This window comes from Salvia hispanica, chromosome 3, assembly GCF_023119035.1.
Source record: "Salvia hispanica cultivar TCC Black 2014 chromosome 3, UniMelb_Shisp_WGS_1.0, whole genome shotgun sequence".
Lineage (NCBI taxonomy): Eukaryota > Viridiplantae > Streptophyta > Magnoliopsida > Lamiales > Lamiaceae > Salvia > Salvia hispanica.
Window position 1 is genome coordinate 19938696 of NC_062967.1, and position 27156 is coordinate 19965851.

Below are 27156 nucleotides of genomic sequence, written 5' to 3' on the forward strand. Positions count from 1 at the left end.
TTTATATAGTTTTTCAAAAATTAAAAAATAAAAAATAAAAAATAGCGTTGGCCGATCGACACGCCACAATGGCGGCCAGCGCCCTCAAATCGGCTAGCCCACGCCGATTTCTTCGCCGATTTTGCGCTGGCCGATTCCAATAGTTCGGCTAGCCGACCGGCTAGCGCCGCGAATCGGCTAGCCGCTATTGTGGATGCTCTAAGAACCTAGAGCCACAAGCTATTAACACTAACTCTCTCTCTCTCACACACACACACACTTACTTTATCAATTCAACATTAAAAGTCGTATCATTTACAACTTTATCTATTTTTTTTGAACAGAAGTAGTAATAAGTTACTCCCTCCGTCCCGGAGTATTAGACTCACTTCTTTTGGGCACATGATTTAAGGAATTGATATTTAAATAGTTAAAATGGAGAGAGTAAAGTATGAGAAAGGGAAAAAGTAGGGGAGAGAAGAGAGAAAAAAGTAGATGGAGAATAAAATAAGATAGATGTTTTTTGCTAAAAAATGAAATGAGCCTAATATGTTGGGACATCCCAAAAAGGAAAATTGGTCTAATACCTTGGGACGGAGGGAATACTAAAATTTGGCACAATCTGAAATGTGTGGTCCAGATTCATTCTAGAAAAACTAGCATTATTAGTAAAGTTTATCATTTTTGAATTGTGAAAGGGTATTTAAGTAACTGCGTAATTAAAAGGACAGGAAAATTCACTTATTCAACATTGCATAATCAATTTCTCCTAAAAGTTATCTTAAACTTTAAATTTCACATGACTCTCTCAATTAAATTATTTTTTATAAAATATATATTTATAATTAAATGTAATTTTACGAGGATTCTAATAAAATCCTAATGGTATATGTTCACATTAGTGGTAAGAAATGATAATTTTGCTGACTAATAAGATGGCGCCACTACGTGGAGGGGCAAGAAGACAACCTGCCTCCTCTCCCTTCTTTGCTCACAAAGCGTCTTCCCCCGGACTTGTCTCATAGGCACATAACCAGTTTCTCTTCGTCGCTCTGTGGATATTCTAAGCAAAAGATGGAGAGATGTATTGTTGTGATGGTTGTGGAGACAGATAATAAGGAGTAAATATTCACAAAAATAGTGCTTTGTGACATTTTTAATAACAAAAAATACTCTTTCCGTCTGTCATAAACGAGCCACTTTTTTGGCACAAGAATTAAGAAATTGGTATTTGAAAAGTTAAAGTGAAGAGTGGAAAATATGAGAGAGGGAAAAAGTAGAGTAAAAAGAATAAAGTAGGTGGAAAAAATAAAGTACTTATTCGTTCCATAGTAGTGAAGACATTTATTTTCGATACGGAGATTACGAAAAATTATTTTAAGTGAGTTAAGTAAAGAAAGAATAAAGTATAAAACGAAAAAGTTAGAGAGATGAAGAGAGAATAAAGTAAGAGTAAAATAAATGAGAAGAAATGTATTGACTTTTATTGAAAAGAGAAATGACTTCACTATAAAATATATCAAAATGACAAAATTACCATAACTATAGAACGAAGGAAATACTATGTAAGAAATAAATTTTTTTGCTTAAAATGGAAGTTGATTCGCTTATGGTTGGCCAGAGGGAATATAAAACTGCAAAATCCTTTTATTTATATTCTTTGTACCCCAATTAAGATGCATCATTTTATTTTCTCTCTTTAACTTTTACTTTACTTCATTTTATTTTAGTTTAACATAATTTATTAAATTTTTCAAAAGATATACCTCAATTAATTGAGACAGAAAAAAATAGTATTATGTGGCAAACTAAATTTACAATTATCTATTTAAAAATAAAAAGATGGTGAAAGATGCAACAATAAACAATAGAGAATTTATTGTGGAATTTAGTCAAGTCGCACACACAAAGAGTGTACGAAACGCGCCACTGACTGAACGAGATGCGAACGCGTGTAGTTCGGCGGTGAGATTAGTGTGCAACGCCGTGCGCTTACAAAATCACCACCAAACACTGTCGATATCATTATCAACATGGCTCCCCCGCCGTCTACCTCCTCTCCAGAATCTACCACCGATACTCCTCCCTCTGCTATGCTGAACTACCGCCGGATTCCCCACCTCGTACCTATCTGCAACGACCTCAGCGCCTCCGCCCTAGCTCAATCCACTCCCGCGCGGCAAATGGATGATGATGCTTCCGCTACTGTTCCTGTCTCCCGCACTCTCTATTCACGGCCGGTCATAGGAATCCTCACTCATCCCGGCGATGGCGCCTCCGGTCGCCTCAACAACTCTCCTAATGTTTCATACATTGCGGCCTCGTATTCCAAATTCGTTGAATCTGCGGGTGCTAGAGTTATTCCTCTCATCTATAATGAACCTTGGGAGGTTCTTCAACGAGTAAGCTCGTCTCCTTCACTTTTCCACTTGTTGATTTTCTGTGACTGGGAGATGGAGAGAGAAAATGAGTTACAATTTGTGATCAGATTTTACTCGCAAAATTAATACGATGCTGAATTCGTAAATCTGTGGAATTTTGTTTCTCTCTCTCAACCTCATCCTTTTGGATTCACATTTTATATGAGAATGAGAAATATGAACATACTGAGATGGTTCTAATCAAGCTAAAATAGAGACGTCTGAGATAAAGTTTGGTCTTATGCTCATGGTTGCTAATGTTTCAGACTAGCTTGCATATCCAATTAGCCTTTCTATCTTGTGTCTATTGGTGATTCTCAGCATTGTGTTCTGATGAGATGTGTTGAATCCACCAGGATGAGGATAGCCTTTGTCCTCAAAGGTGTTCCAATGTGATGTGTACAAGGTGACCGATTCATTTGGTACTGATAGAATATTCGTTTTAGACTTTCATAATGTAGATGAGTCGACAATTTTCTGTACCGAGGATGATCAGTTACTCGAGTGGATTAGTTTACATGAATAACCTTAATGCTAACTTTGCTATGCTGCAGAAACTGAGTTTGGTTAATGGAGTGATCTTCACAGGAGGCCGGGCCAAACGAGGTGTTTACATTGAGGCTGTTGAATCAATATTTAAGGTACATGCCATCTCAGTTGTTTAATATTGGTTGCATGAACAACTCTCCTTTCCAGGAATGTATGGTAAAGGAGATGGCAGTGGTGGAATATAGTTTCACGTTGCCTCAGTTTGTGATAATAAGTTTTATTGATGATGTTGAAGTAGGCAAGTAGCTTAGAAGCCCATTCTTATGATAAAATACACAGCTTGCCACCTCCACACGATTTTGATTATTTTACAATTAAAGAACTCCCAAATATTTTTATGGATGTATATTGACTTAATTGTTAGGTCGAGATCAGCCTGAATAAGTTGCCTCACATTTAAAAGCTTGAATTTGACATTTTTTCTTATTTTTCAGAATGGCTGCTACCTAAGAAATCTTGTGATTCTTTAGTTGATGGTGTACACTTACTCATATGGATCTGGCTCTTTTTTCTCCTGTAAATCAAATTTGGTTAAATTCTGGAGACGAAAAAGCATCTGTTGTTCTTGACCGATTTTCATCTGTCTTGTACAGGAAGTCTTGAGAAAGAATGATGCTGGAGACCATTTCCCCCTGCTTGCAATCTGCTTAGGGTTTGAACTGGTGATCAGGATTGTGAGTGAGGTAAGTTTATTGGGAAATACTCATACATATAAACATTTGTTGAAGCTGTTACGAATATGAAAGATATATTCTGCACTCGTAAGTGAAATATAAGAGATTTATGGTAAAGTTGTAATACTTAAATCCCTGGCCTTTCCTCTCGCCATTTTGGTAATTATAATGTAAAAAAAATTATTGATTAGGGAAGATAATGCAGATTTTTCTTTTAAATTAAATAATTTTGCAGATCCTACTTTCTGTGCCTCCTTTTGAGGCTCATAGGTTTATTTGTTATGAAGATGCAGTGGCTCCGAGCTTCTTTTAGCTGTGCTATTTCTTCTTCTAGACTTCTAGTTTACATTCTGGACCTCTTTACTGTTCACTAGTTTAATTAGCTTCAGTTTGTTAATGTGTTTCAGATTTCAATTTTCACTACAGGATAACATGATCCTCGAAAGATTTAATGCAGTAGATCAATCTTCGACATTGCAATTCGTGGAGAACATAAACATAAATGGAACTGTATTTCATAGGTAAAATCAGAACTTGAAATACTTTTTCAGTTTGTTTGAATCATTTCTTTCTATTGTCTTAGTATATTGGAAGAATTGGTGACGGTCTGAGAAATATGACAGGTCTAACGAGATGTGGTTCATATACTACAATATTGAACTCTATGCTTCATGTTAATCAAATTTTGCGGCAGTACTTTTAACTCTGAGTAAAATGAGAGTTTGCAATAATAGTTGAAGTTGTTGCTTAGATGATTTTGTAAAATATATAATGAAAATTGTTGCTTAAATGATTTTATAAAACATCTTATACATTAGTTTCAAGTTTTCTGTGAACCACATTGTAAAAACCTGATCTTGGTTTCAAGATTGGAAATGATTGGTAACCTACATCACTATACCTTCACTCTTATTGATTTATCATCTGATAAAAATAAGTTTCCTAATTGTTCATATTAAGAGGTAATTTGTTGACTTTGAAACTCTTCGTATGTATCATAGTTTGCAAACACACATCAGCATAACTAATTGAGGATCATTCACAGGTTCTCTCCGGCTTTGTTAAAGAAGCTCAGTACAGAATGTCTAGTGATGCAACATCATAAGGTAGGCCCCTTTTAGTCTGTGTTATGAATCTTATGATGATAGTTTCGTAACATGAAGTTGTCTTGTTTTAACCAATTACATGTGCAAAATCTTAAGTGACCAGCAGATGTGCCTTGTAATCTTCTTCTCATCTTTCTGCATCCCTTTCCTTTTTCTTGTTTAGGGCTTCTTTCCTTCTTATACCATCTTTTTGTTCTTGCTGGAAACAAGTAAAATAAGGCATATTCTCTGAATGCAATATTGATGTATAGTGAAGAATCACAGTTGTTCAAGGTTATCTAGGAAATAGAAGAGTCAAACCTAGTATTTATTAGCTAGATATAGAACTCAATGCTATCAAAATGAATACTATTAGCTTCAGCTTAAATTTGTGGCTTGAAATCAGTGAATATATATTAACATAATGTTTTTTCCTTAAGAAAATCTTCTAATCAACTCAGGCTTTCACTAGTTGTTGATTATTTTTTTCATTGCCATGAATGAATACTTCATGAGAGTAGGATGTATAGTGACATCTTCTATCCAGCGTGTCTGAGATGGTTTGGACCAGTGATTTTTTTTCGCATCGCTTTTGTTTGTATAATCATTTCAATTAATCCGTGACGCAGTTTGGGATATCACCCGAAAAATTCCAAAAGAACAAGAAATTGTCTAGCTTCTTCAAGATCTTAGCAACTAGTGCAGATGAAGATGGGAAGGTACATACAATTGCAAAGTACACCTTGTGGTCCATTCTTATACCTCCATATTGTGCTTTTCTTGACATCTGAGCTTCATTTCTGATCAGTTCCAATTTAATCAATTTCTGTTAGGTCTATGTGTCAACAGTGCAGGCACGGAGATATCCAGTGACTGGTGTGCAATTTCACCCAGAGGTATTATCTATTGAATATTCAAGCTTTTCAACACTACTGCATAGTCTTTTATATCATGGTGGGCCGTTTCCAATATATCCTCATTTCAAAGCAAATCACTGTACTTAATTTAGAAGCCTGGAGATCATACAAGGATCAATAGCATCTACTGTTTCAGAAATTCCTCAAGAAGTTTATTTTGACATGAATGTCCCGTGTATTCTTAGCACATTTATTGACCTCATTTTTTTTCTGAAGTCCCATTTCAATTTTCCCATCTTTTGCATGATAATTTCAACCTAGAAAATGTTTACACTTTCATGGAAATTTGAAAGATATTCATCAATATAGTATTATGAAACATCCTAGGTAAGAGAACTATAGTTCTTGTCCTTCATTGTCGACAGGTTTATTCTTTTGCAATCATCTATGTTGTAGCTAAGAAAATACATTTTGCTATGTGTATTTATTGAAGTGAACATGTTTGGTTTGAAATGTCACATTCGCCATATCTGGTCCAGAAAAATGCTTTCGAATGGGGCTTATCAGGGATCCCACACTCAGAAGATGCAATTCAAGTCTCTCAACAAATTGCTAACTTTCTTGTAAGGTAAAAAAATTCAGCCCTACGAAGTAGTATTTAGTCAACAATTCGACACCAGATTGATTTCAAAGATGCCATTTTGTCTAACATGTTAGTCTGTATGTGTTGGTTGTTTGCATCAACAAATTGAATATCTCCCCTATTAATTGTTTCTCCCATCTCTCAGGGAGGCCAGAATGTCCTTAAACAGGCCTTCCTCCCAGGAAGTTCTTGACAATCTCATATACAATTACACTCCCACTTATTGTGGAAAATCTGGGTATCTCTCTCTACTCTCTCTCTCTCTCTCTCTCTCTCTCTATGTATACATATGTATTGGATTAGATATAAAAAACTAATTCTAAAATATGAACTAGGAACTGTTTTCAATTCATAGATCATGAAAATTTTTGGTAGAATCATCACTCTGACTAGTGAATTCAGTCCCTAGATTTGTAGTATGTCATACGAGTGAAAAATTCCAATTCTTTTAGTATTTATTACTATCACATTGATTTCTTCACGTTTCACTACGAATTATATCCAAGAATAGTGTCTATTGTATAGTTGTAATATCTTTCTCTCTCAAGCAATTATCTCTAAAACAAACAAAAGTTTATTTTCATACTTTGCAACTTTTGATTTCAGGATACGATTTATGTGAAGTGGATATAATAAATACTCAATCCATCCTTAAAACATGGTCACACTTCTTTTCCGCACTCATTTTGTAAAAGTAATACTCCCTCCGTCTACAAAAAATAGAGCTCAATTATCATTTTTGGTCATCCACAAAAAATAGAGCACATTCATTTATCGAAAGTTTTCAACAAATAATAACCCTACAAATCATTCCACTAGCACTACTTCTCACATATTTTTTTTCCTTCTCTCTTACTTTTTTTCCTTCTCTTACTTTATCAATTCTACATTAAAACTCGTGTCATGCTCTATTTCTTGTTGATGGAGAGAGTAATAGTTAGAGTGGGAAGAGTGTAGAGTAAGAGAAAATAATTTACTTAAGAATTCTCGGTATATTATTCTCTCTCTTACTTTATCCTTCCTCTACTTTAACATCCTCCCTCCACTTTAACTATTTATTATTAATACAAAACGAGTGAAGAAAAGAAATGTGACAATCAGGGACGGAGGGAGTACTAAGTAAATACTCTTTTTGTCCCACTCTAAGTGATACATTTTCTGTTTTTGGATGTCTCACTCTAAATGATACATTTTTAAATATAGAAACATCACCATCTCTACTTTTTCCGTCTCTCTTATTTTACTTTCTCCACTTTATTCACAAAACAATATTTTATAAAATTTCGTGCCGAATTAGAAAGCTGGGACGGACGGAGTAACTTGGTTGTGTTGGTTTGGGATTTTGCAGGCGAGGGTTTGATGAGGTATATATTTTCAGCTAGTAGCGGATGGATTGGATCATCAAGTTTGTGGATATTATACGTGACGTGTACATATCGCCCTGTTAAATTAAGTCCAAATATTAAATACACAATAAAACAATTATATCCACTCGATCATGTAATATTGGACTTTCATGCTATTTACGTTGTTATTTATGTATGTACGAGTGCTATTTACATAATTGGGAGATCCAAATAAATTCCTCCCCCTTTAGGATTTAAGAACTAAATGGTTGATTTTGTCTGGCTTATAGTTATTATAAATGAAACTAGTATCACAGTAATATGGAAAATGAATTGATATGATGATGTTCATTGTATTATATACCAAATTGCAATTTTTCAATCTAGAAATTGACAGTAGATTGATTATTGAAGTGAGCGTGTGGGTGGGGTTTAGATTGATTATTGAATAATGGTACACAGCCAATAAAAATCATGTTCTACTTTCGGATGCTTCGATTCCTTTGATCACATCCTCCATTATTTTAGCCACATTTTCAGTCCTTTTCTCAAACAATAAGAATAAAGTAGATGGGGAAATAAGTTGTGAAGTTGACAGAAAAATGAAATGCAATGCATTTGATCCGCTAGTTTGATCAAAATTTTTTTATGCATGCAAATACTCCTTCCATCCCATAATAGATGGCACACTTGGAGAATGACATGAGATTTTAAGAGATGTTGTTTTGTGTGTTAGATGGAGAGAGAAAATAGTATATTTATATTAATGTCAGATGGAGCTTTTTTTTCTATAGAAGGAAATGTGACATTTTTTGTGGGACAAACTAAAAAGAAAAGTGTGACATCTATTATGGGACATGGGAAGTAGTATATATTATGTTAATTCACTACAACTATCAGTGGAATGTGTGGAATTACTAACTCAAACATATAGAAGTATTAAGAGCATCTCCAGTGGGAGGACTTCCCGCACGTCCTTCCCGTCGCCCTTCCCAAATACACCTCATGCCACGTCATAAGGACTTCCTACCCTCCAGCCACGTCATAAGGACTTCCCACTACACAATCCGCCCTACCCATCACCCTTCCCGCGCGGACTTCCCGTAATTAAAAAAATTCACAAATTCACAAATATTCAATTTATGTTTACGGAATTAAAATTTTGACACGAATACGGACGGGGAAAATTCAAAAAAACAACCCAAGCATCAACAAATGTGACCCCCGGCTCACTCCTCGTCCTCCGCGTCGCCCCCGTTGCCGGTGCCGCTGTCGTCGTTCCTACCGCCAATGCCGCTGCCGTCATCCCCACCGCCAATCTCGGCGCCATCATATCCAATGGGTGGCATCCCCAAATCGCGCCGGATTGTGTCGATGGCATCCTTCAACATCCTCTTGTAGCTAGGATCGGTCGTGTTATAACACCTATGCATGGACTGTACCAGGTTAGCCATTTGCTGCGCACGGGCGAGATTGTTGTACTCTGGAGAGGCCTCCGAGTGGACCTCGTCGGACCCGCTGGCGCTTCCCCTTGCCATCCGCTACGCAGTCTTTTGCCCAATCAGACGACGATGGCGGCGGGAAGACGATGGAGGGGTCGGGATCACTGCCTCGGCTTCGGGAGCTCGTGCGAACCGGCACTGCTGTTGTACTCACCGGAAGTGCTGATCTTCGTCCGCTTCGGCCAGCCTTCTTCAATCTCCGCACTAAATTTTTGGGAATTCTTCACCACGAGAAAGACCTCTCAATGCTCGAATTCACGGAACTTCAACGACTTGTCAGGGCACTGCTGCATGGCACGGATCTTCACATCCTCCTCGGTCATACTGCTGGTTGCCTGGCGGAGATTGTTTTGGTAGAGGCCGGTAAAGAGACTAAGCTTAGGCCTCAACCGCTCCCACTGTTTCCGGTATTGCTCGGGACCATGAGGCTTCCCATCAGCCGGTTTCCGTTTGAGGTAGCCTTGACTAATGCGAAACCACATTCTATCGATGTGCTGGTTATTCCCAACATAGGGATCCTTGATTACACCGACCCAGGCCTTCGCAAGCACGACGTTTTCCGCCACGGACCAGACGGTCCTCCTTCCCGTCTCCTCTTCGTCCTCCTCGGCCCCCATACGCGAGGAAGAGGCCCGCCCTTTTCCCTTACCCTTCCCTTTGCCCTTGCCCCCTGCCGCTGTCCCTGTCTCAGTTGGAGTGCCGCTGTCCCTGTCTCAGTTGGAGTCTCCCTGACCGGAGATAGCCCCAACTCCTCAAAAGAAAATGTGTCGATGCCCTCGAGGGGAGGGAAACATGAGCAGGAATGCGGGGATGGTTCCCCAAATGGCGGGGATGAATCCCCAAATGTCCCCGTCCTGCAACATGTACAATTGGATGGGTGGTATGATGCCGGGAATGAAGCCCGAGGCAGGGACAGCGGCAGGGGGCAAGGGCAAGGGCAAGGGGAAAGGTCGGGCCTCTTCCTCACGTATGGGGGCCGAGGAGGACGAAGAGGAGACGGGAAGGAGGACTATCTGGTCCGTGGTGGAAAACACCGCGCTTGGGAAGGCTTGGGTCGGTGTAGTCAAGGATCCCTATGTCGGGAATAACCAACACATCGATAGAATGTGGTTTCATATTAGTCAAGGCTACCTCAAACGGAAACCGGCTGATGGGAAGCCTCACGTTCCCGAGCAATGCCGGAAACAGTGGGAGCGGTTGAGGCCTAAGCTTAGTCGTTTTGCCGGCCTCTACCAAAACAATCTCCGCCAGGCAACCAGTGGTATGACCGAGGAGGATGTGAAGATCCGTGCCATGCAGCAGTACCCCGACAGGTCGTTGAAGTTCTGTGAATTCGAGCATTGGGAGGTCTTTCTCGTGGTGAAGAATTCCCAAAAATTTAGTGCGGGGGTTGAAGCGGGCTGGCCGAAGCGGACGAAGATCGGCGCTTCCGGCGAGTACAACAGTAGTGCCGGTTCGCACTGCTATGTCTCTAGGATTGTTAAGAAAGTTGCGACCCTAGGATAAGCCCTTTCTCGAGTGCACCTATCCAGTAGATTAGATTCTAACTATCAAAATCTCTTTCCAATAGATTAGATTCTAAATCTTTAAGCTCTTAAGACTCAAGCCCTCACAAACGGTCCCCTCTCTCGAGTGTAGATAAATCTATGTGTTGTATTCGCTCCCTTAACCACGTAAAAGTAGCTATCTCTCGATTAATCAAGCTAAACGAGCATAGTTCTCGTGTTGATCAGGCACAAGAACAATAAAAGCACAAGAACAAGCAAAACAATTACAAGAGTTAGGTGAAAAAGTTCAATTGCATGAATTAAAACATAAGCTCGTAGTCTTTACCAAAAACCCGAGGAATGTAAATACTCATGTTCATAGGAATTCTAACAAATTATTCATTTGAAAACATTAAAAACATGAACAGCAAAAAGAATGGATGTCACATAGAATAGCTGGATGGATGGAAGTCTTGTGATCTGAAATGTTTTGATTTTTCAAATATTGTAATCTATTAGATATATCTCATCCATTATAGATACTACAAATATGATGTCTGATATGTAATATTAGTTGACAAATAGGAAACTAAAATAGGCCTGCAACCCAAAAAAGATTTTTTTTAAAACCCCAAATTCCTGTAAAACAATCTCACGCACCCTTTGTAAGTCCAAAAATCTGCAAAAGGAGACTTAACATAAGCTTCCAAAAAATAAAAAATAAGATTCCATATTAAATGTTAATATTTTCCCCAAGGGCGAAACATCCAACGTGGCATTTCATTTCTGTAAATAGTCATACAACTCCCCCTCCTATATATGTACAGATTGATCAACTGAATTGCTTCGGTTCCAACACACCTACGTGTACACCACATTTCTAGCTTTAGTTTGCTGTTCTAAATAAAAAAAAGTGAGCTGCACGGCACTTAATCTTAAATTAATTAAATCCAATCAGAAATTAGTAATCTTCTATTAGAATTAGTTAATCGCAATAAGAAATTAACAAGGCCAAAACGTATAATTCTGTGTGTGTGGAGAGAGAGTGATCTTATAAAATACAGAGAAGTATAATTCTGTGTAAAGTAATTTCAAAATACAGGAGAAAATGTGTTTAAGAAAAGGCAAAACGTATGTATGGATTCGAAGAAGCTAGAGTTGTTGTACAGGAGCATTGGAAAATCAATCTTCATCGTTGATATCTTCTCCACTTCACTTCACTTCACTTCACTGATCCTTTCTACGAAGAACAGTATCAACAACATAGGCATTCAGGTGGTTACCAAACGTCTTGGTAGAGAACAACTCCACGACATGCTGCCGCGCCTCCATGCCCATGGCTGTCGACAACTGAGGATCACTAACAAAATTAGACATGGCAGCCGAGAAGTCTTTAGGGGTAGGCTCACAGAGGTATCCTGTCACTCCGTTCTTTATTGACTCCACTGGACCCCCACTATTGCACGCGACTACTGGTTTGTGGGCAGCCATGGCTTCTATCGGGACAATGCCAAAATGCTCGTCCTGCTTAGCGAATGTCATATATTAGGAAGAGTTTAGAATATAGCCAATCAATCAACCAATTCGGAAGGATGTTTGATATTGCAGACCTTGGGTGTGTAGAGCACACAGAGGCACTGTGAAAGAAGAGTGTTTCTTTTTGGTGTAGAACAAGACGTGATGAATTGCACACGGTTGGAGACACCTTCCCTTTCTGCCAAGTTTTTCAGTTCATCCAAATACTCGACATTCTCCCTCAGCCTTTTATCAAAGCCACCTGACAGATGCAAGTTTGTAAGAGACTAAGACTCCAACACCAGCTATAGAATCACGAATTCATTTAGAATCTATCATGTTTTAAGATGATCAAAACTAATATGGGAAACACACGGTACTTGAGTAATAGAAAAGTGAGTATTCGATTTCAGGACTAAGTTTCTATAAATGGATTGAAATAACTGTTCAATAATTCTAAGCTCACTACTTTCAATTTCAGGACTAAGTATCTGTCAAATGCATCGATAAAGATACTACTACATGTTTAATGATTCTTAGCTCGCTATCTACGATGCATTTTATTAACACAACATTCAAATATCAGATGATAGATTTGAAACTTATCATGATCTAGTTATACATTAATCAGATGTCGCTGCCAACAGCTTTAGAAGTCGGTAAATATGAATCTTCGCTAACAACACCAAAAGTTGAAACAACTTAAATGGTACACACAGGACAGAAGCAAGATCTTCTTACACAAGATATAATATATAAAATAATTGGAGGCATTATATGATGACCCTTTTTGATACAGTCATTATAATAACTCAATTCACACAAAGCAAATTCCATTGGGTTTCATATAATTTGCCATGCCCACTGAAAGATACTTGCATGTGTATTTCTTGACTAACAAAGGAACCGTGAAATAAGGGAGAAGTCACCAGTTAGATCTCTCTGATAAAAATACAGAAGATAAAAGATGAACCTTACCTACAATAACCAAAGAAAGCTCCTCTCTCTTATCACCTCGTACGAACTCTTGTTGGCTGTTGTAGAGCATTGCAAAAGCAGATATAGCTAGTTCGATATGCTTTTTCCTTTCAAACCGATTGATAGAAAGAAATGTCAATCTGTAATAAACGATGGAGGATTAATCATATGGACTAAAACATAATGGTGTTATATATGCATTTTCCTTTCAAACCGATTGATAGAAAGAAATGCCAATCTGTAATTAACGATAGAGGATTTAGTCATATGGACTAAAATATAATGGTGACATATCCAAATAAATATATACATACTATACAGATAAATACATTCAGTTTTCTTCTTGTGTGTTTTGTGCTTGGGAAATGAGATATATTAAAAAGTTTAATATGACAATAATTGTAACAATTACTATATAATTTAAAGATACCAAAAAGATTAGGTAATTCTGTTACTTAGTAGCACTAGGTTCCTCAAACTGATCCACGTTAACAGCTGGATAAAGCACGGCAGGTCTAACCCCTCGTGAACTTAATTGCTTGAATGTCTTCGCAAATGTAGATGCAGTGAATTTGCTGTTTACAAGAATTAAATCAGCCATACCTACAACAGACCAGGCAGACGTAGTGCCCAAATTAAAAGAAAATTGCACGAAGTTCTATTTAATACTACTAGTCTACTATAAAATGAATATGCTTGCAAATTTGCAATGACGTTAAAACATTAAGCATAAAAGTAAACAAAATCTTATAGATACCTGTTGTCATTTCTTCTAGAAAATCTATAGGTTTTCGATATATTCTCCTAAGAATTGTTGTGTGTTGTGCCAGTAATAGGTCTGGAAAATGGCAATAAAATACTACCTGGACAAAAAAAAGAGAAGGAAAGTGCAGAACATGTAAATTGCAATGAACTGATTATGATCAAATTAACGCAATAAGTCATTTTAAGTGGTCTTTAACCTTTGATAGCTTTTTCAATTTCATCAATGGGATGACAACGGAGACTTGATCCACCAGTATAATGTCAAACGAAGGATATAAAAATAACACACAAAGAGCAACAAAGATACACCGCAGATAAGCACAAACTGCATGGAGACAATAAAAAATATGTCGGGGAAGAAAAGCGCCATACACAGTAACTGGAAAGATACCTGCCCAGGTTACAATTATGATTAGAGAAACATAAAATTCCATATAAAAGAATGCACACATGCATTCAAGAGAACAAAGAAAAGGTGTACACACCAGAAACTGTTTCCTCAAAGCATCGTGTTTTGTCGTGATGTGATGTAAATACATGAACATTGTGACCTTTAGATGAGAGTTCTACAGCAGCATCTACAATTAACCTCTCCGCTCCACCTAACATTGTGGGAAGCTAAGGCATTATTAGATGAAAGAATCAATATAGAATAAAGTCAGGATAAGAAATACTCAAAATTGTCCCAAAAATCATGTTGTGAGTACTAGGTACAAACTGACAGGCTATTCAGAATAAAGCTTTTGAGCAACATAGAAATAATTCTAAGAACAGTGCATCCCAAATACAAAAGAAATGCTATTTAACAATATCTATACAAACTGAAGAGGATACTATTTGAACCTTAAAGCATAGATGGCTTTTTGCATAATAAAATGTTATATACTCCTACTATATCACTCCAGGGAATTAAAAGATATGTATGCAGCTGTATTGCTCATAGGAGAAACAAACAATTCATTTATGCAAGATTCTATTATATCCTCTTCTTTCGACAAATATTCATTATCTCCATCAAACAACTGTATCCATCTGCTGTATGTAATTGAACATTTAAGCGACCTAAGTTTAAATGCCCAAACCTAATATTGAAACCTTCTGTTGTATGCAATTGAACATTTAAGCTGATCTCAGTTTAAATGCCTAAACCTCATATTGAAACCCAAACCCATGTTATATACACAATTCAATCACAATAACCACACAGGTTCATCAGCAAGCTTAACTAAGACATCTCTTAGATAGCACAAAAGAAACGAAACGAAACGAAACAAATGAAAATTACAGAGAATTCAAATAAAAGAATCATTCGAGATAACCTAACAAACGAAATTCATCGAGAAATAATGATTCGGAAATCAGTTTGCTGATATGTGTGGATTAGATACAGTACGAGCATACCTATGCCAAGATCAGGATGGATGATTGCAATGTTTAATTTTGAGCCGTCTTTACTCTTCTCCATGGTTGTCTGCACCTTCTTCACTATAGTGTTTTTCAGTTGTTAATTTTAATCCATTTCCGGGAATAAAAAGGGAATTTGAAATTAGGGAAGTAAGCGGTCATTAAATATGTGTTGGGACCAATTATATTTGAACAAGTATCCACGTCAGATATAAGCGTAAAGTAAAATCTATGTATCTGAAATGTGCGCTTAGTTTATGCAGTAAAACTCTTGCTTCTTTTAACCATTACATTTAATCCCTGGGTTTGCGTCTTTGTACTGCAACTAATAATAACTAATAACTTTCAATTCTGTGTATTAAAATTATCAACACAAAGACATAATTATATTAATACAATATGTAAATTTAAATATCAACACAAAGACATAAGTATATCAACAGAAGAAGGTTGATAAATTTATGTCTTTGTGTTGATACTTTTAACATATAAAATTGATATTAGTTATTAGTCATTATCGTAACTTAGTTAGTATTGATCACACACCCTAGCAATTTATCTTATTTTATGGTCATTCACCATCATTATCTCTTATATATATATATATATGGATGTATTCAAATCCTTTTCATATCTTTTGTCCTTTTTCCTTCTTAATCCTAGCCCCACGATTTTGTCATCTGACGGTTAGATTAATGTCACGTGTCATTTAATAATGCGCATTTTCATTCTAATAATGCACAGCGGCTAATAATGCAACATTATAGACTAATAATGCATATTTTCATTCTAATAATGCACAACGGCTAATAATGCAACATTATAGACTAATAATGCATTGATCACAACCATCCAATTCAAGGATCCAAGGGCTGAGATTAAGAAGGAAATATGACACTTAGGGTGCAAAGGAGCCTAACGCACATATATATATTTTTGTTACATCTCGTCATTAAGAGATAATAGCGGTCCTCCAGCTCTATTCATATGTCCGACAATAAAGACTAACTTTCAAAAAATGGATATGTTTTTACCTTTGGGGGTGGCGCTATCTCGTGGAAATCCATGAAACATACATGTATAGCTCGATCAACCATGGAATCGAAATTCATAGCTCTAGATAAAGTTGGGGAAGAAGCGAAGTGGCTTAAGAACTTCCTTGAAGATATTCCAGGTTGGTCTAAGTCAGTGCCTTTAGTGTTGATTCACTGTGATAGCTTTTATAACGGTAAGTATCGACATATTCGTCGACAACATAATACCGTGAGACATTTGTTCACCACAGATGTGATTACAATTGACTATGTGAAGTCAATAGATAATCTAGCGGATCCGCTAACCAAAGGGTTAAACCGTGATTAAATGAATAAGTTGCTAGAGGGAATGAGTTTGAAATCCACAAACTAAACAATTGTCATAGTGGTAATCCAACCATGATGACCGGAGATTCCAAGAACTTAGTTCAATGGGAAAACTAAGTTATGAGAGTTCGTGTGAAACACGCATCTACATCTATTCCCTAAAGAACAATAGAGTGGTGAAAACTTGCCAGTGGCGAGGCTAAGTCTATGACTTTTAATGACTCCTAAGGATCTCAAGGAGATTGAGTTCTCAAAGAGACCGAGTAGGGCAAGATACTCGGAATAGGAATTACCTATGTAAGTGTGAAGTGTAGCCGCTTCAAATTACACACTTATGAATCCAAAGTGGTGCCCAAGGGATGAGGTTGGGGTGTTTAAGTGTTAACACCATTGTCTCGGTGCACGCCGTGGAGGACTAGTTCAAAGCATCGCGCTACTAGGCCGCCTGTGTATCCGATGGCGTTGACTATGGAAGGTTCAAAGTTAAAAACTACTTATCCTTATGCTTATATACCTCCCGATGGTTGAACTTGTGTCTGCATGCATATGCATTTGGCAATTTCCACTCATGTGGGGATTGTTGGAATCATAGATTAAATGTACCCAGTGAATGGACTTTGACCAAATAATAAATGTGAGTAGTCATTTAATTCTTTGAAATTAAATGCTACAGCGTCGGTCTACGTTCCGCGTAGATGATCGTAGTATATTCACTTTCTCAAATCCAATTCCCGATGTGTGAGAAAGAGTGAATTAAAATTGGGCACGATTGAGCTTTATCTAAGCTTAGAGTCTTGAATGTAGGGAACAATCAATTAGTGTTAGTTGTCTCACATTGAAAGTGAGAGCCTCCTTTTTAGGTGTATAAATTAAGTGATCTACTACACTTAAAAGCCCAGACGCGCGCATGCCGCACGCCCCGTGCCGTGCCGTGCCGTGCCGAGCCGAGCCGCGTCGCATCTGTGGACTTGGCAATTGGTCTTTGAGTTCTTGGGCCTTGACCTGGAGTCCAAAATCCAGGTGATCTGATCGAACACTAGTAAGCATCATAAGCTCTATTCCTCTCAGCATTATTTTTCTATCGAAAGTTCTGTCCTTTCCTCCATCCAGTTCACGGGACTATGTTGAGAGCGGTGCTACTTTACCATGGTCATTTTATCTTTGGGGACAAAACGCTAATCCGAAAGCACTACCGAAGCACATCTCATCTTGCAAAAAGAGAACTCTTCGACTTGGCGAAACAACTTTTTCACGGTTTATTGTTTCAATTTCAACAGTTGTTATTTTGTTGCAATTCTATTCTTCTGTATTTCTTTTGGTTGTATTACGACGGACTGTTATCTCTTGTAATTCCAGAATCCCCAACATAGCACTAACTTATTTGCCATATCTGGAAAATAGTTCAAAAATTTGGGTTCCGATTGATGGCATAGTTTACCAAGAGAAGGTTTGAAGATTATCATGAACGCAATTAGCATAATATTCATACATACAAACCATAAGATAGGTAGTTGGTTGATTAATTGATAAACAAATAAATTTATTTCTTGCCACGCAATTTGACTCCGAGTGCTCTCTCCAGCTTAGCTATGATCTGCTGGTTGGGAATTGCTTTACCCGACTCGTACTCTTGAATTACTTGAGGCTTTTCATTGATCATCTGCACAATCCCAAAAAACGAATTAGTTTGGGTTATTAGTAACAAAATTTGGTGAATTAATTAGTGGAATCGGAAACTAACCTGACCCAATTGAGCTTGTGTTAGCTTCTTCTGCATTCGACCCTGCATGATAGCCCTTTTCAACTCGCTCGGAACCTTCTCATCTGCACCAGTCAACAAACAAATCTTTAGTCAATTCCATTAAAATTCTAGAGCAGAATGGCAATTTGAACTCACGAGCTAGATTCTCTGTGTCCTCATCCAACTTCCTGGTGTTGAGTGTTACAGTGCTTTTGGCAGCCTTGTTTGTTCCCGCAGCAGCTGAAGCATCAAATTTCAGTTATAATCAACATCCATATTTTAAGGATATTTTTACTTGACTCAGATATCCAATCAACACAATCCATTTACTTGCTTTAAACATAATCACAACATAGCCTTTCACCATTCAGTGGCCAATGGGTTTAACTTTTTTCACATATTTACATTTCCTTGATTTCATTTTTAATTACCTTGCCATCAGTAGGGACAGTATTTAAGGACATAATCATGAATTGTTTAAGATAGATGGAGTATTTAGTACTCCCTCCGTCCCGTCCCACTTGCCATCGTTTTATAAAAATGATAAAAAATAGTTAAAGTGGAGAAATGATAAAGTAAGAAAGACAATAATATATCTTCTCTATATTATTCTCTCTTAATTTACCATTTCTCCTCTTTAACTATTTTTTTATCATTTTTACAAAAAGATGGCAGAAAAGTCAATGGGACTATTAAAACAGGATGGAGGGAGTATTGTATAGCGATTAGAGAATTGGTTCGATAAAAAATTCTCGACCAAGACGACTTTCTCAATTAATACATAAGCCACATTTTTTGTCAAATAACTCTTTTTACTTCTAAAATCTCGGGGCGACTAAGAAATGATTCATCTTATTCGAGACTGGTACTAGATCAGAGAGAGAAAATGAGATATGAACAACACCTTCTATCTCAATTAAAAAAAAAAAACAGAAACACACGCATCAACGAATACAGATAAGCTAAAGCCAAGAAATGAATTAAACATAGGAAAAGAAAAAGGCGCACCTTTCCTGACAGTTTCGATTTCGGCTCCGAGACGGCGAGCGGCGTTGACGGCTTTCTCATCCTTGCGGGCGGCGGAGGTAGGAGCCTTCTTGCGAAGCACCACAGGCTCCCAATCTTGAATAATTCCTGCCATTTTTGGATAGGGAGAGAAGTACAAAATATGATGAACGTTGATGATGGTCTAGAAGGATCGTCTGAGTAAACTAATTTTATCTGTATTGCTCTCAAATGAATCAACTCCCAAGTACTTATAGATAAAATTTTACTTGCGATGCACGTAGTATCCAGAACCTTCTCGTCTATTCTTTTTTTTCTCTTTTATTTTATTTGTATTATTAAAAGACTAGCGGCATCCTTTCTTCCATATTTTTCTATTATGAAAGACGTTTAGGAATGAATGACTTTAAGAAATATAAAAATATCGATTGAGAAATCAATGTTCAAACATAGATGAGTTGATAAAATATAAATTCTTTCATCATTTGAAGCATTTCAATAAAAAATACTCTTTCCGTTATACAGAAGTATATCATATTTTTCTTTTATTAGTCTTACAAAAATAGTCTATATTCTTTTATAATTTTTTTTCTTTTTCTCTTTTATTTTACTGTCATTTATGGGTCTTATCATCAAATACACAATTTCAACTATTTTTTTTCCTTCTATTTTATTTTATCAATTTATATATTAAAACTCGTACCAACCCTAAATACCTATTTCTATAAGACGAAGGAAGTAAAAAAATTGCAAAAGAACAAAAAACATACATATATCAAAGTTCAAGAATCAGTCACGGATCCAAAAATTTGAATTCGAGGATTCGGATATAGTAAAAATTAATAGTAAAAATATATTTTAAATAATTATTGTTAAAAAGATATACTACTCCACATTATATTTTAAGTAGAACAATTCTTTATTGCACTCGTCGGTTGAATAGTATGGGCATAAATATCTTGAAACAACATAAAATCATTTCATTACACATAGGAGCAACTATTTCCTTCTTGCTATGTACTTACCACTTAGATATCGTTCAACTAACCATCAAATAGCAAAATGAGGAAATTAATGCAATTAAATATAAAATAATATCAATAAATATGATTGTAAGATAATATAAATGCCTGATAAAATAATGGCCAGATTCAAAAATTTAAAACCGGAATGTCACGCCTAAAAATTATACCACCAATGCAAAGTAGAATTGGAATTTGGGGAATAAATAATTAAATATGTTATGCATGCATATGCAAGCTTAACTTATAGAGAATCTAGAAACAGAAAAATAATGGTAAATGGGCCGACTAATGAGTAAAACTACAAGCTGCTCCCTCCGACCCTTATAATTTATCACCATTTGATCTAGTACAAATTTTAACAATCGTAATAATACAAAGTAGGTTGAAAAAATTAATAACTTTTGAATACTATTTTTATATACTCCTTCTATCCCAATTAAGTTAAGTCAAAATTATTGGTCACGGAAATTAATAAATACTCCTTCTATTCCTTTTTAATAGAGACATTTCTTTTCGGCACAGAGTTTAAGAATAGTGTGTTAAATGGATTGTGAAAAAGTAAGTGAGAGTAAAGTAAGAGAGATGAAGAGAGAATAAAGTAAAAGGTGGAGTTACTGTTTGCCAAAAATAGAGATGACTCAATTAATTTGGAACTTCCTAAAATAGAAAAATGACTCTATTAACATGGAACAGAAAGTAGTGTTGAAAGCAGGTGTGGGGAATAAAGAAGGAAAGATAAAGAGAGTGTAAAGTAGGTGATGGAATAAAGTAACAGTGATTGGGTGTTTTTTGTTTTTTTTGTAAAAAAAAGGAAATGACTTAACTTAGATGGGACATCCCAAAAAGGAATACAACTCAACTTAGTTGGGACAGAGGGAGTATAAATTTTATACTCCCCCCGTCCATAAGAATATGCACTCTTTCCTTTTTAGTCTGTCCCTATGCATTTTCTAATTTTAAAAGTCTTTTGAGGTGAGACTCATTCGCCTCTAACAATACTTTAATTAATGTGAGTAAGAATGAGTTAGTGGAATGTGAGGTATACTACTAAAAATAGTAAAAGTGAAAGGTGATAAAATTTTAGGGACGAACGAAAATGGAAATAAGTGACAAATTTTCAGGGACGGAGGGGGTAAAATATTAAGAGTCTTATTTTGTCATTTTCGTCCGTTTTCATTGGGTCTTATTTCATGTTTACCATGAATAGTAAGTAGTCCCCACACTCACATTTTATTATTAAACTAAGTGAGATTTATGTTTCACTAACTTATCCAACCCACTTCTCTTTACATTTCTTAAAACTCGTGCCGAAATCAAATAGAACTCTTATTAGCGAACAGAGGGAAAAGGACCAATGGCTACACAACACTTCTTTTTTACACTTCACAGTTCACAACTCCAGCGCTCTTCGTTTTCTTTGTTAGGAAACAGACTAGTTGTGACTATGGCGGTCGAATCGGAGCCGTTGCAGTGGTTGATGGCAGGTTAGAGCCCTAACTCCAATGGTACTATTGGCGGGGGGAAGGGTCAGTCAACTCCCCTGGACATCCCCAAATCCGACATTGTCAAAAATCACAAATGATAATTTTAAAGCAACTACATACATGCAAATGCTAAAGTCCTAGAATCATATTTGTAGTCCACTCTAAAAAAATACTAGTAACATTGAAATGTAGTACTTCCTTCGTTACATTAAAGTTGACTCACTTTTGTTTTTAGTTTGTCTCAACTGAGATGACTTATCACCAAAAATATTTATCTCTACTTTATTCTCTCCCTCTTACTTTATTTTTTCTACTTAACAAACAAACTAAAATTATATAAAATCTCCTGTTGCTCAAGGAATAGATCATCTTCCATAAGACGGATGGAGTATTCCCTAAATTCTACTTCATCCATAAGCCATTAAATGTCTCATTTTTCTTTTCTTCCGTCCGCCAATAAATGTTTCATTTCTCTTTTACTATATTTGGTAAGTGGATCATAAATTCCACAACTCATTCCAGTCACATTTTATTATAAAACTAATATATAAAAGCAGGTCTCACATTCCACTAATTTATTCTACCCACTTTACTTTATAAAGTCAAACAATTTTTTAAAATTTGTGCCGATCAGCTATGAGACATTTAATCATGGACAAAGGGAGTATTTACGTAAGTGACCATATTCCTAAATGACATGTGAATTTAGGTGAAATAGTTAAGTGTAACAAAATAGAATGAAAAGTGTGATTGGATAATACACCCAGCTTCCCAAAATAGACTAGTTTTTCCATTTTTGGCCGTGCCATATTCCCTCTGTCCCCAATTCAACATTAAAACCCGTGCAATATGCAACTTTGTCAATTTTGGGGGACGGAGGGAGTATAATGAAAACAGAAAATAGAGGTGGCAAATCGTGCAGTTTGGGTCGTTATTGGGTGAACCTGATAACTACCCTTCGAACCCGGCCTGTTAAGGAAACTGTAAATCGGAACAAGAACCTGACCTACTACTTTCAAACACTAACCCAATACGAACCCGTAACGACATGATAACGACTCGAACTTAATATTATACTATTATAACATAATATTACACGATTAAACCTTATTTTTAAACCTAATTTACATGATAAAAATCTGTTTAATACAATTTAAACCTGCTTTACTAGAAATTAGTAAATAAAAGTTAAAATTAAAGAGTAAATGTCGATTTGATCCTAAACATATGATCAAAATATGAATTTGGTCCAAAACATTCACTTTTTTTAAAAAAACAAGTCCATAACAAATAAAATCCTTGTCGGAGTGGTCCTCTTTTAACGATTCTGTCAAAAAATAACGGTCATGCCACTATGCAGTTAGCGTTGACCGTTAGTTTTTTGACGGAGTCGTCAAAAAAGGATTACTTCGGCGACATTTTCATTTGTTATGGACTTATTTTTCAGAAAATGAATGTTTTGGACCAAAATTGACATTTACTCTTTTTTGTGCAGTTAGCGTTGACCATAGTTTTAGACGGAACTATGCAAAAAGGACCACTTCAACAAGGATTTCATTTGATATGAACCTGTTTTTCAAAATGTGAATGTTTTGAACCAAATTTGTATTTTGGTCATATGATCAAAATTGACATTTACTATTTTTTAAATAATAATAAAAATAATAATATTACTCCCTCCGTCCCGGCTAAGATGAAGCATTTCTTAGTCGACATGGAATTTAAGGAGTGATAGGTTAATGTGTTTAATTGGAGAGAGAAAATGTGATTTTAAGTATTAAATGAAGAGAGGAAGAGAGTTGAATATTTAATTGGAGAGAGAAAAAAAATAGTTGAATGTATTAATTGGAGAGAGAAAGTTTGCAGAAATAGAAATGTGATGAGACTCGTTTCATGCATGTGTTCCATAGTAAAACTGCATCCAAATCCATGAACTAACAACCATTTGAGCCAGGTGTGTGTGAAATCCACCATTTTTGGAATATGGAACAAATCAGTTGGGCGGAAGCACAAATCAAGAAAAGAAGGAGAAATCTGCTGCATTGAGCAGATCAAGTCAAATTCTAACGGAGCCTGATAAACTCGTAGTTTAGCTTGTGTTTTGGATGTTTGAAAGTGCATAGTTGAGTGTTTTATAGCACATTACTTGAGTTTTCATCTATGATCCCCTATTTTAGTGTTTTGATGAGTTTGTCGAGTTTTTGTAGTCACAACAGGTGAAAACGGACGAAAATGGTACCAAAACCGAAGGTTGGGCGTTTCACTACCGCCAGTCGGGCGTTTCTACATAGAAGACCGGGCACTTGCGCCTCCAGGCCGGGCATTCCCACTGTCCCCGGGCATTTTGTATAAAGTCGAGATTCAAGAAAAACGCCCGGTCGGGCGTTTCTTCACTTAAATTCGCCCGGCCGGGCGATATGCTTAGGCGTTGATTTTATTCTATTTTTTGCCCCGGGTATAAATAGGACCTAGGGTTCGACTTCAGCACACTTTCCACATGCCTAGAAGCGGTTTCCACATTTTGAGAGCAAATTGAAGTGACGAAGATTTTAATTCATCAACAAGTTTGAAGACGAAGACGATTTGTCCATTGAATTCACCTTTGGGAGTATCTTTATTAGTTTTCCTATGTTCAATTCACTTTCTATGAATTTCTCTTGTGAATTTGCATTGAATATGAGTAGCTAAATCTTTTGTAGAGTTTTGGTGAAAACTATAATGAACGCTTTTGATTAATTCAAGGACTTTTGATTACCTTTGCTCTTGTGATTTCTTTGTCTCATTCTTGTGCTTTTTCAATTCAATTGTTTAGCTACCAATTGGGTTTGTTGACCTAGTTTTGAGTAATCGAGAGATACCTAATTAGGATTGATAAAAGAATGAACAACACCCAGATAATTTGCATTCGAGAGAAGGAATTCTAGAGTGAGGGCTTGAGCCTTTTGTTTTAAGGAGTTAATTGTGAAGTATTAGAAGGAGACTTCAATATTAATGATTAATCAACTGGTTGAGTGCACTCGAGAGAGGGCTTAGCCTAGACTAGCGGTTTTCCTAGTAATCCTAGAGACTTTAATTGGGTAATCGAAGTTGTTGAATTGTTCGCATCGTGTCATTGTAGTTGGATCCAAGGCTCTACCGTGTCCTCTTATTTGGAACTTCTCTTTGTTGCGTGCTTTTACCTTGCTTTTGTTTATTTGTTTTTCAAAATCAAAACCAACCTTTCCGGATTCTCTAGATAGTAGTTAAAATCGGTTTGTGGTAATTAAGTTGCACAATTTGTCTACGTGGATACGATACTCTTACTTGTTTATTGCTACACTAACCCCGTACACTTGCGAGTAATTCTCGTGTTTAAATAAATCGAGTCAGAGCCAGCTAGAGTTTTGCATTGGAAGAGAAAGCAAGAGACCCCACCTACATGTGTGAAGGGCAACATTGACATTTCAGAGAGGTGGTACCCTAGGGATCAGAGCCCTACGCCTCCCTATATAAAGGAAGTCCAACACACGAAGAAAAGGGAGTTCCCCCATTTTATTTTTTCGCTTAGTAGTTTACGAGGGTTCTCAACAGCTTTCTTAGAGTAGTTAAGGGTCTCAGCTCTCTTCTAGGGCTGAAACCAGAGCTCATTTCCTTCCTTGTTCTTGAATTCTCGCACACACACGCTTGGTCCTGTTATAGTCAGCTGGTAGTTTGGTTTTGATGTTAGTTTTGTAATACCCCATACAGATTTTCATAAATATTTAATAATCACAGTTCGATCCGTTATTTTCTTTAATTTATATTTATATGTTACAACATAGAGCCTCAAATTTTTTTTGTAATATTGACAAATATTCATAGCAACATCAATAGTAGTTTCTAACATCAATAACTTCAATATCATGAACGATCACATTTATCGTCAACAACCATATTACTCGATCTTAAATCATAAATACTTAAACAATCTACTAACGATAACCCACACGAGGATGTCAATAACCCACATAGGGGTGACAATAACCCATATAAGGTGCCGATAACCCTCACCGGGGTGACAATAACCCATATAGGGTGTCGATAACCCACACTAGGGTGACAATAACCCACACCGGGGTAACATCAAATACAGAATCAGATACATTTTTCATTATAAGTATTGTCATGTTATTTTTTTATCCAAATAAATTCAATAAACCCACTGTAACCCTTTACGTTACTAGTCACAGATAGCACACATTCATACAATTACTGTATTGAAATTGCTAATCTCATTTAAAATAATTACCAATAATTTGCACTAACATACTTACTTGTTCTAGTTCATATTTTAATGATCAAACCATTTAATAATTCACTTGCTATATAAATTTAATTTCCCCTTCAAGTGAATCATTTTACGAAATCTTAGATTATGCTTCAGTCATTAATTTAAGTCTCATACTCTCATTACTACGATTAATTCGTTCTTATGATCACATTTATTCAATATGCATTACCATATTCAACCATTAATCATAAGAACCCTACAATTTCAATATTCCAATAAATTTTGCTAAAATATACCAAAGGACTGTTATAATCTAACAAAATCATAATTAATCATTAGATAATCTCCTAATCACTTATTCGAATTTATTTAGTAAAATTCAAAACTCTTAACCCTTATCCATACAAACTATCGGCTAAGACATACAACACCATTTAGAGTTTTTATAGCTTAAATCTATTAATTCAAGCATGCTTAATATCATCCTGAAATTGCATGCTTATAAACTATTTCAAGAATTTATTTATTCCTCTAATCTATGAAATTGAAACCTGCCTTATATACCAATGTATTTATCAACTTTCATTTCATAAGAACAGGCTAGAATATGAGCCATACCTTAGTAATGTCTCGATAATACGATTGGACACGCCGGAAAATCGTATAGAAAATCCCGTCTAGGGCCATTTTTGGGGTGTTGCAGTAATGCTTCTAATTTAATTCTAGACTTCTATAGCATTTAACTAATTTAAATTTACGAATTTTTGGACTGTTATATCATCGAAATCTCTAATCGAAGATTTTTCTCAAGAATGTACTAAAACTCTTTAAAACTCAATTCTTTGCTCGCATATCTTTTCTTACACTTATTTAAGACTAGTATTTCATTATTCCATAATTTATCAAATTGTCAAAATTTATTTTGTTAATTATTTCAAATTATTCGCCGAAAATCCTAATTCTAGCGATTTATAGCACCGAAATTCACTTTTCCGTCTAAGGTGGGCTTTGGGGCATTACAAATTTGCTGCAAGATTTCAGTTTCGGGTATGTATTCCACCTCGAGAAGGGGTGATGAAACAATTTA

General features: G+C 36.2%; 3 protein-coding genes across 4 annotated transcripts; 1 reads left to right on the forward strand and 2 right to left on the reverse strand.

Moving 5' to 3' along the window:
• Positions 1–1870: 1870 nt before the first annotated feature.
• Positions 1871–7749, forward strand: LOC125214248 (gamma-glutamyl hydrolase 2-like). Its single transcript, XM_048115183.1, has 10 exons — positions 1871–2381; positions 2954–3040; positions 3542–3631; positions 4049–4143; positions 4668–4728; positions 5337–5426; positions 5541–5603; positions 6104–6192; positions 6353–6445; positions 7556–7749. The coding sequence occupies exons 1-10, from the start codon at positions 2013–2015 to the stop codon at positions 7587–7589; spliced, it is 1071 nt and encodes a 356-aa protein (XP_047971140.1). The 5' UTR covers positions 1871–2012; the 3' UTR covers positions 7590–7749.
• A 3826-nt stretch (positions 7750–11575) lies between these two features.
• LOC125214228 (alpha-1,3/1,6-mannosyltransferase ALG2-like) lies at positions 11576–16293 on the reverse strand. 2 transcript variants are annotated; one of them, XM_048115162.1, is made up of 9 exons: positions 16239–16293; positions 15202–15285; positions 14286–14402; positions 13998–14191; positions 13793–13898; positions 13491–13638; positions 13036–13175; positions 12153–12319; positions 11576–12066 (listed from the first exon to the last, which is right to left on the reverse strand). In XM_048115162.1, exons 1-9 carry the CDS (start codon positions 16276–16278, stop codon positions 11770–11772), a joined length of 1293 nt encoding a protein of 430 aa, XP_047971119.1. In that variant the 5' UTR covers positions 16279–16293; the 3' UTR covers positions 11576–11769. The 2 variants fall into 2 exon arrangements, with proteins under 2 accessions (XP_047971119.1, XP_047971120.1); XM_048115163.1 differs by lacking the exon at positions 16239–16293 and having other exon boundaries at positions 14286–14418; positions 15202–15306.
• Positions 16294–18027: 1734 nt separating this feature from the next.
• On the reverse strand, positions 18028–19540 carry LOC125214229 (multiprotein-bridging factor 1b-like). The gene is made up of 4 exons (XM_048115164.1): positions 19315–19540; positions 18463–18546; positions 18307–18389; positions 18028–18225 (listed from the first exon to the last, which is right to left on the reverse strand). The coding sequence occupies exons 1-4, from the start codon at positions 19445–19447 to the stop codon at positions 18106–18108; spliced, it is 420 nt and encodes a 139-aa protein (XP_047971121.1). The 5' UTR covers positions 19448–19540; the 3' UTR covers positions 18028–18105.
• Positions 19541–27156: the final 7616 nt, after the last annotated feature.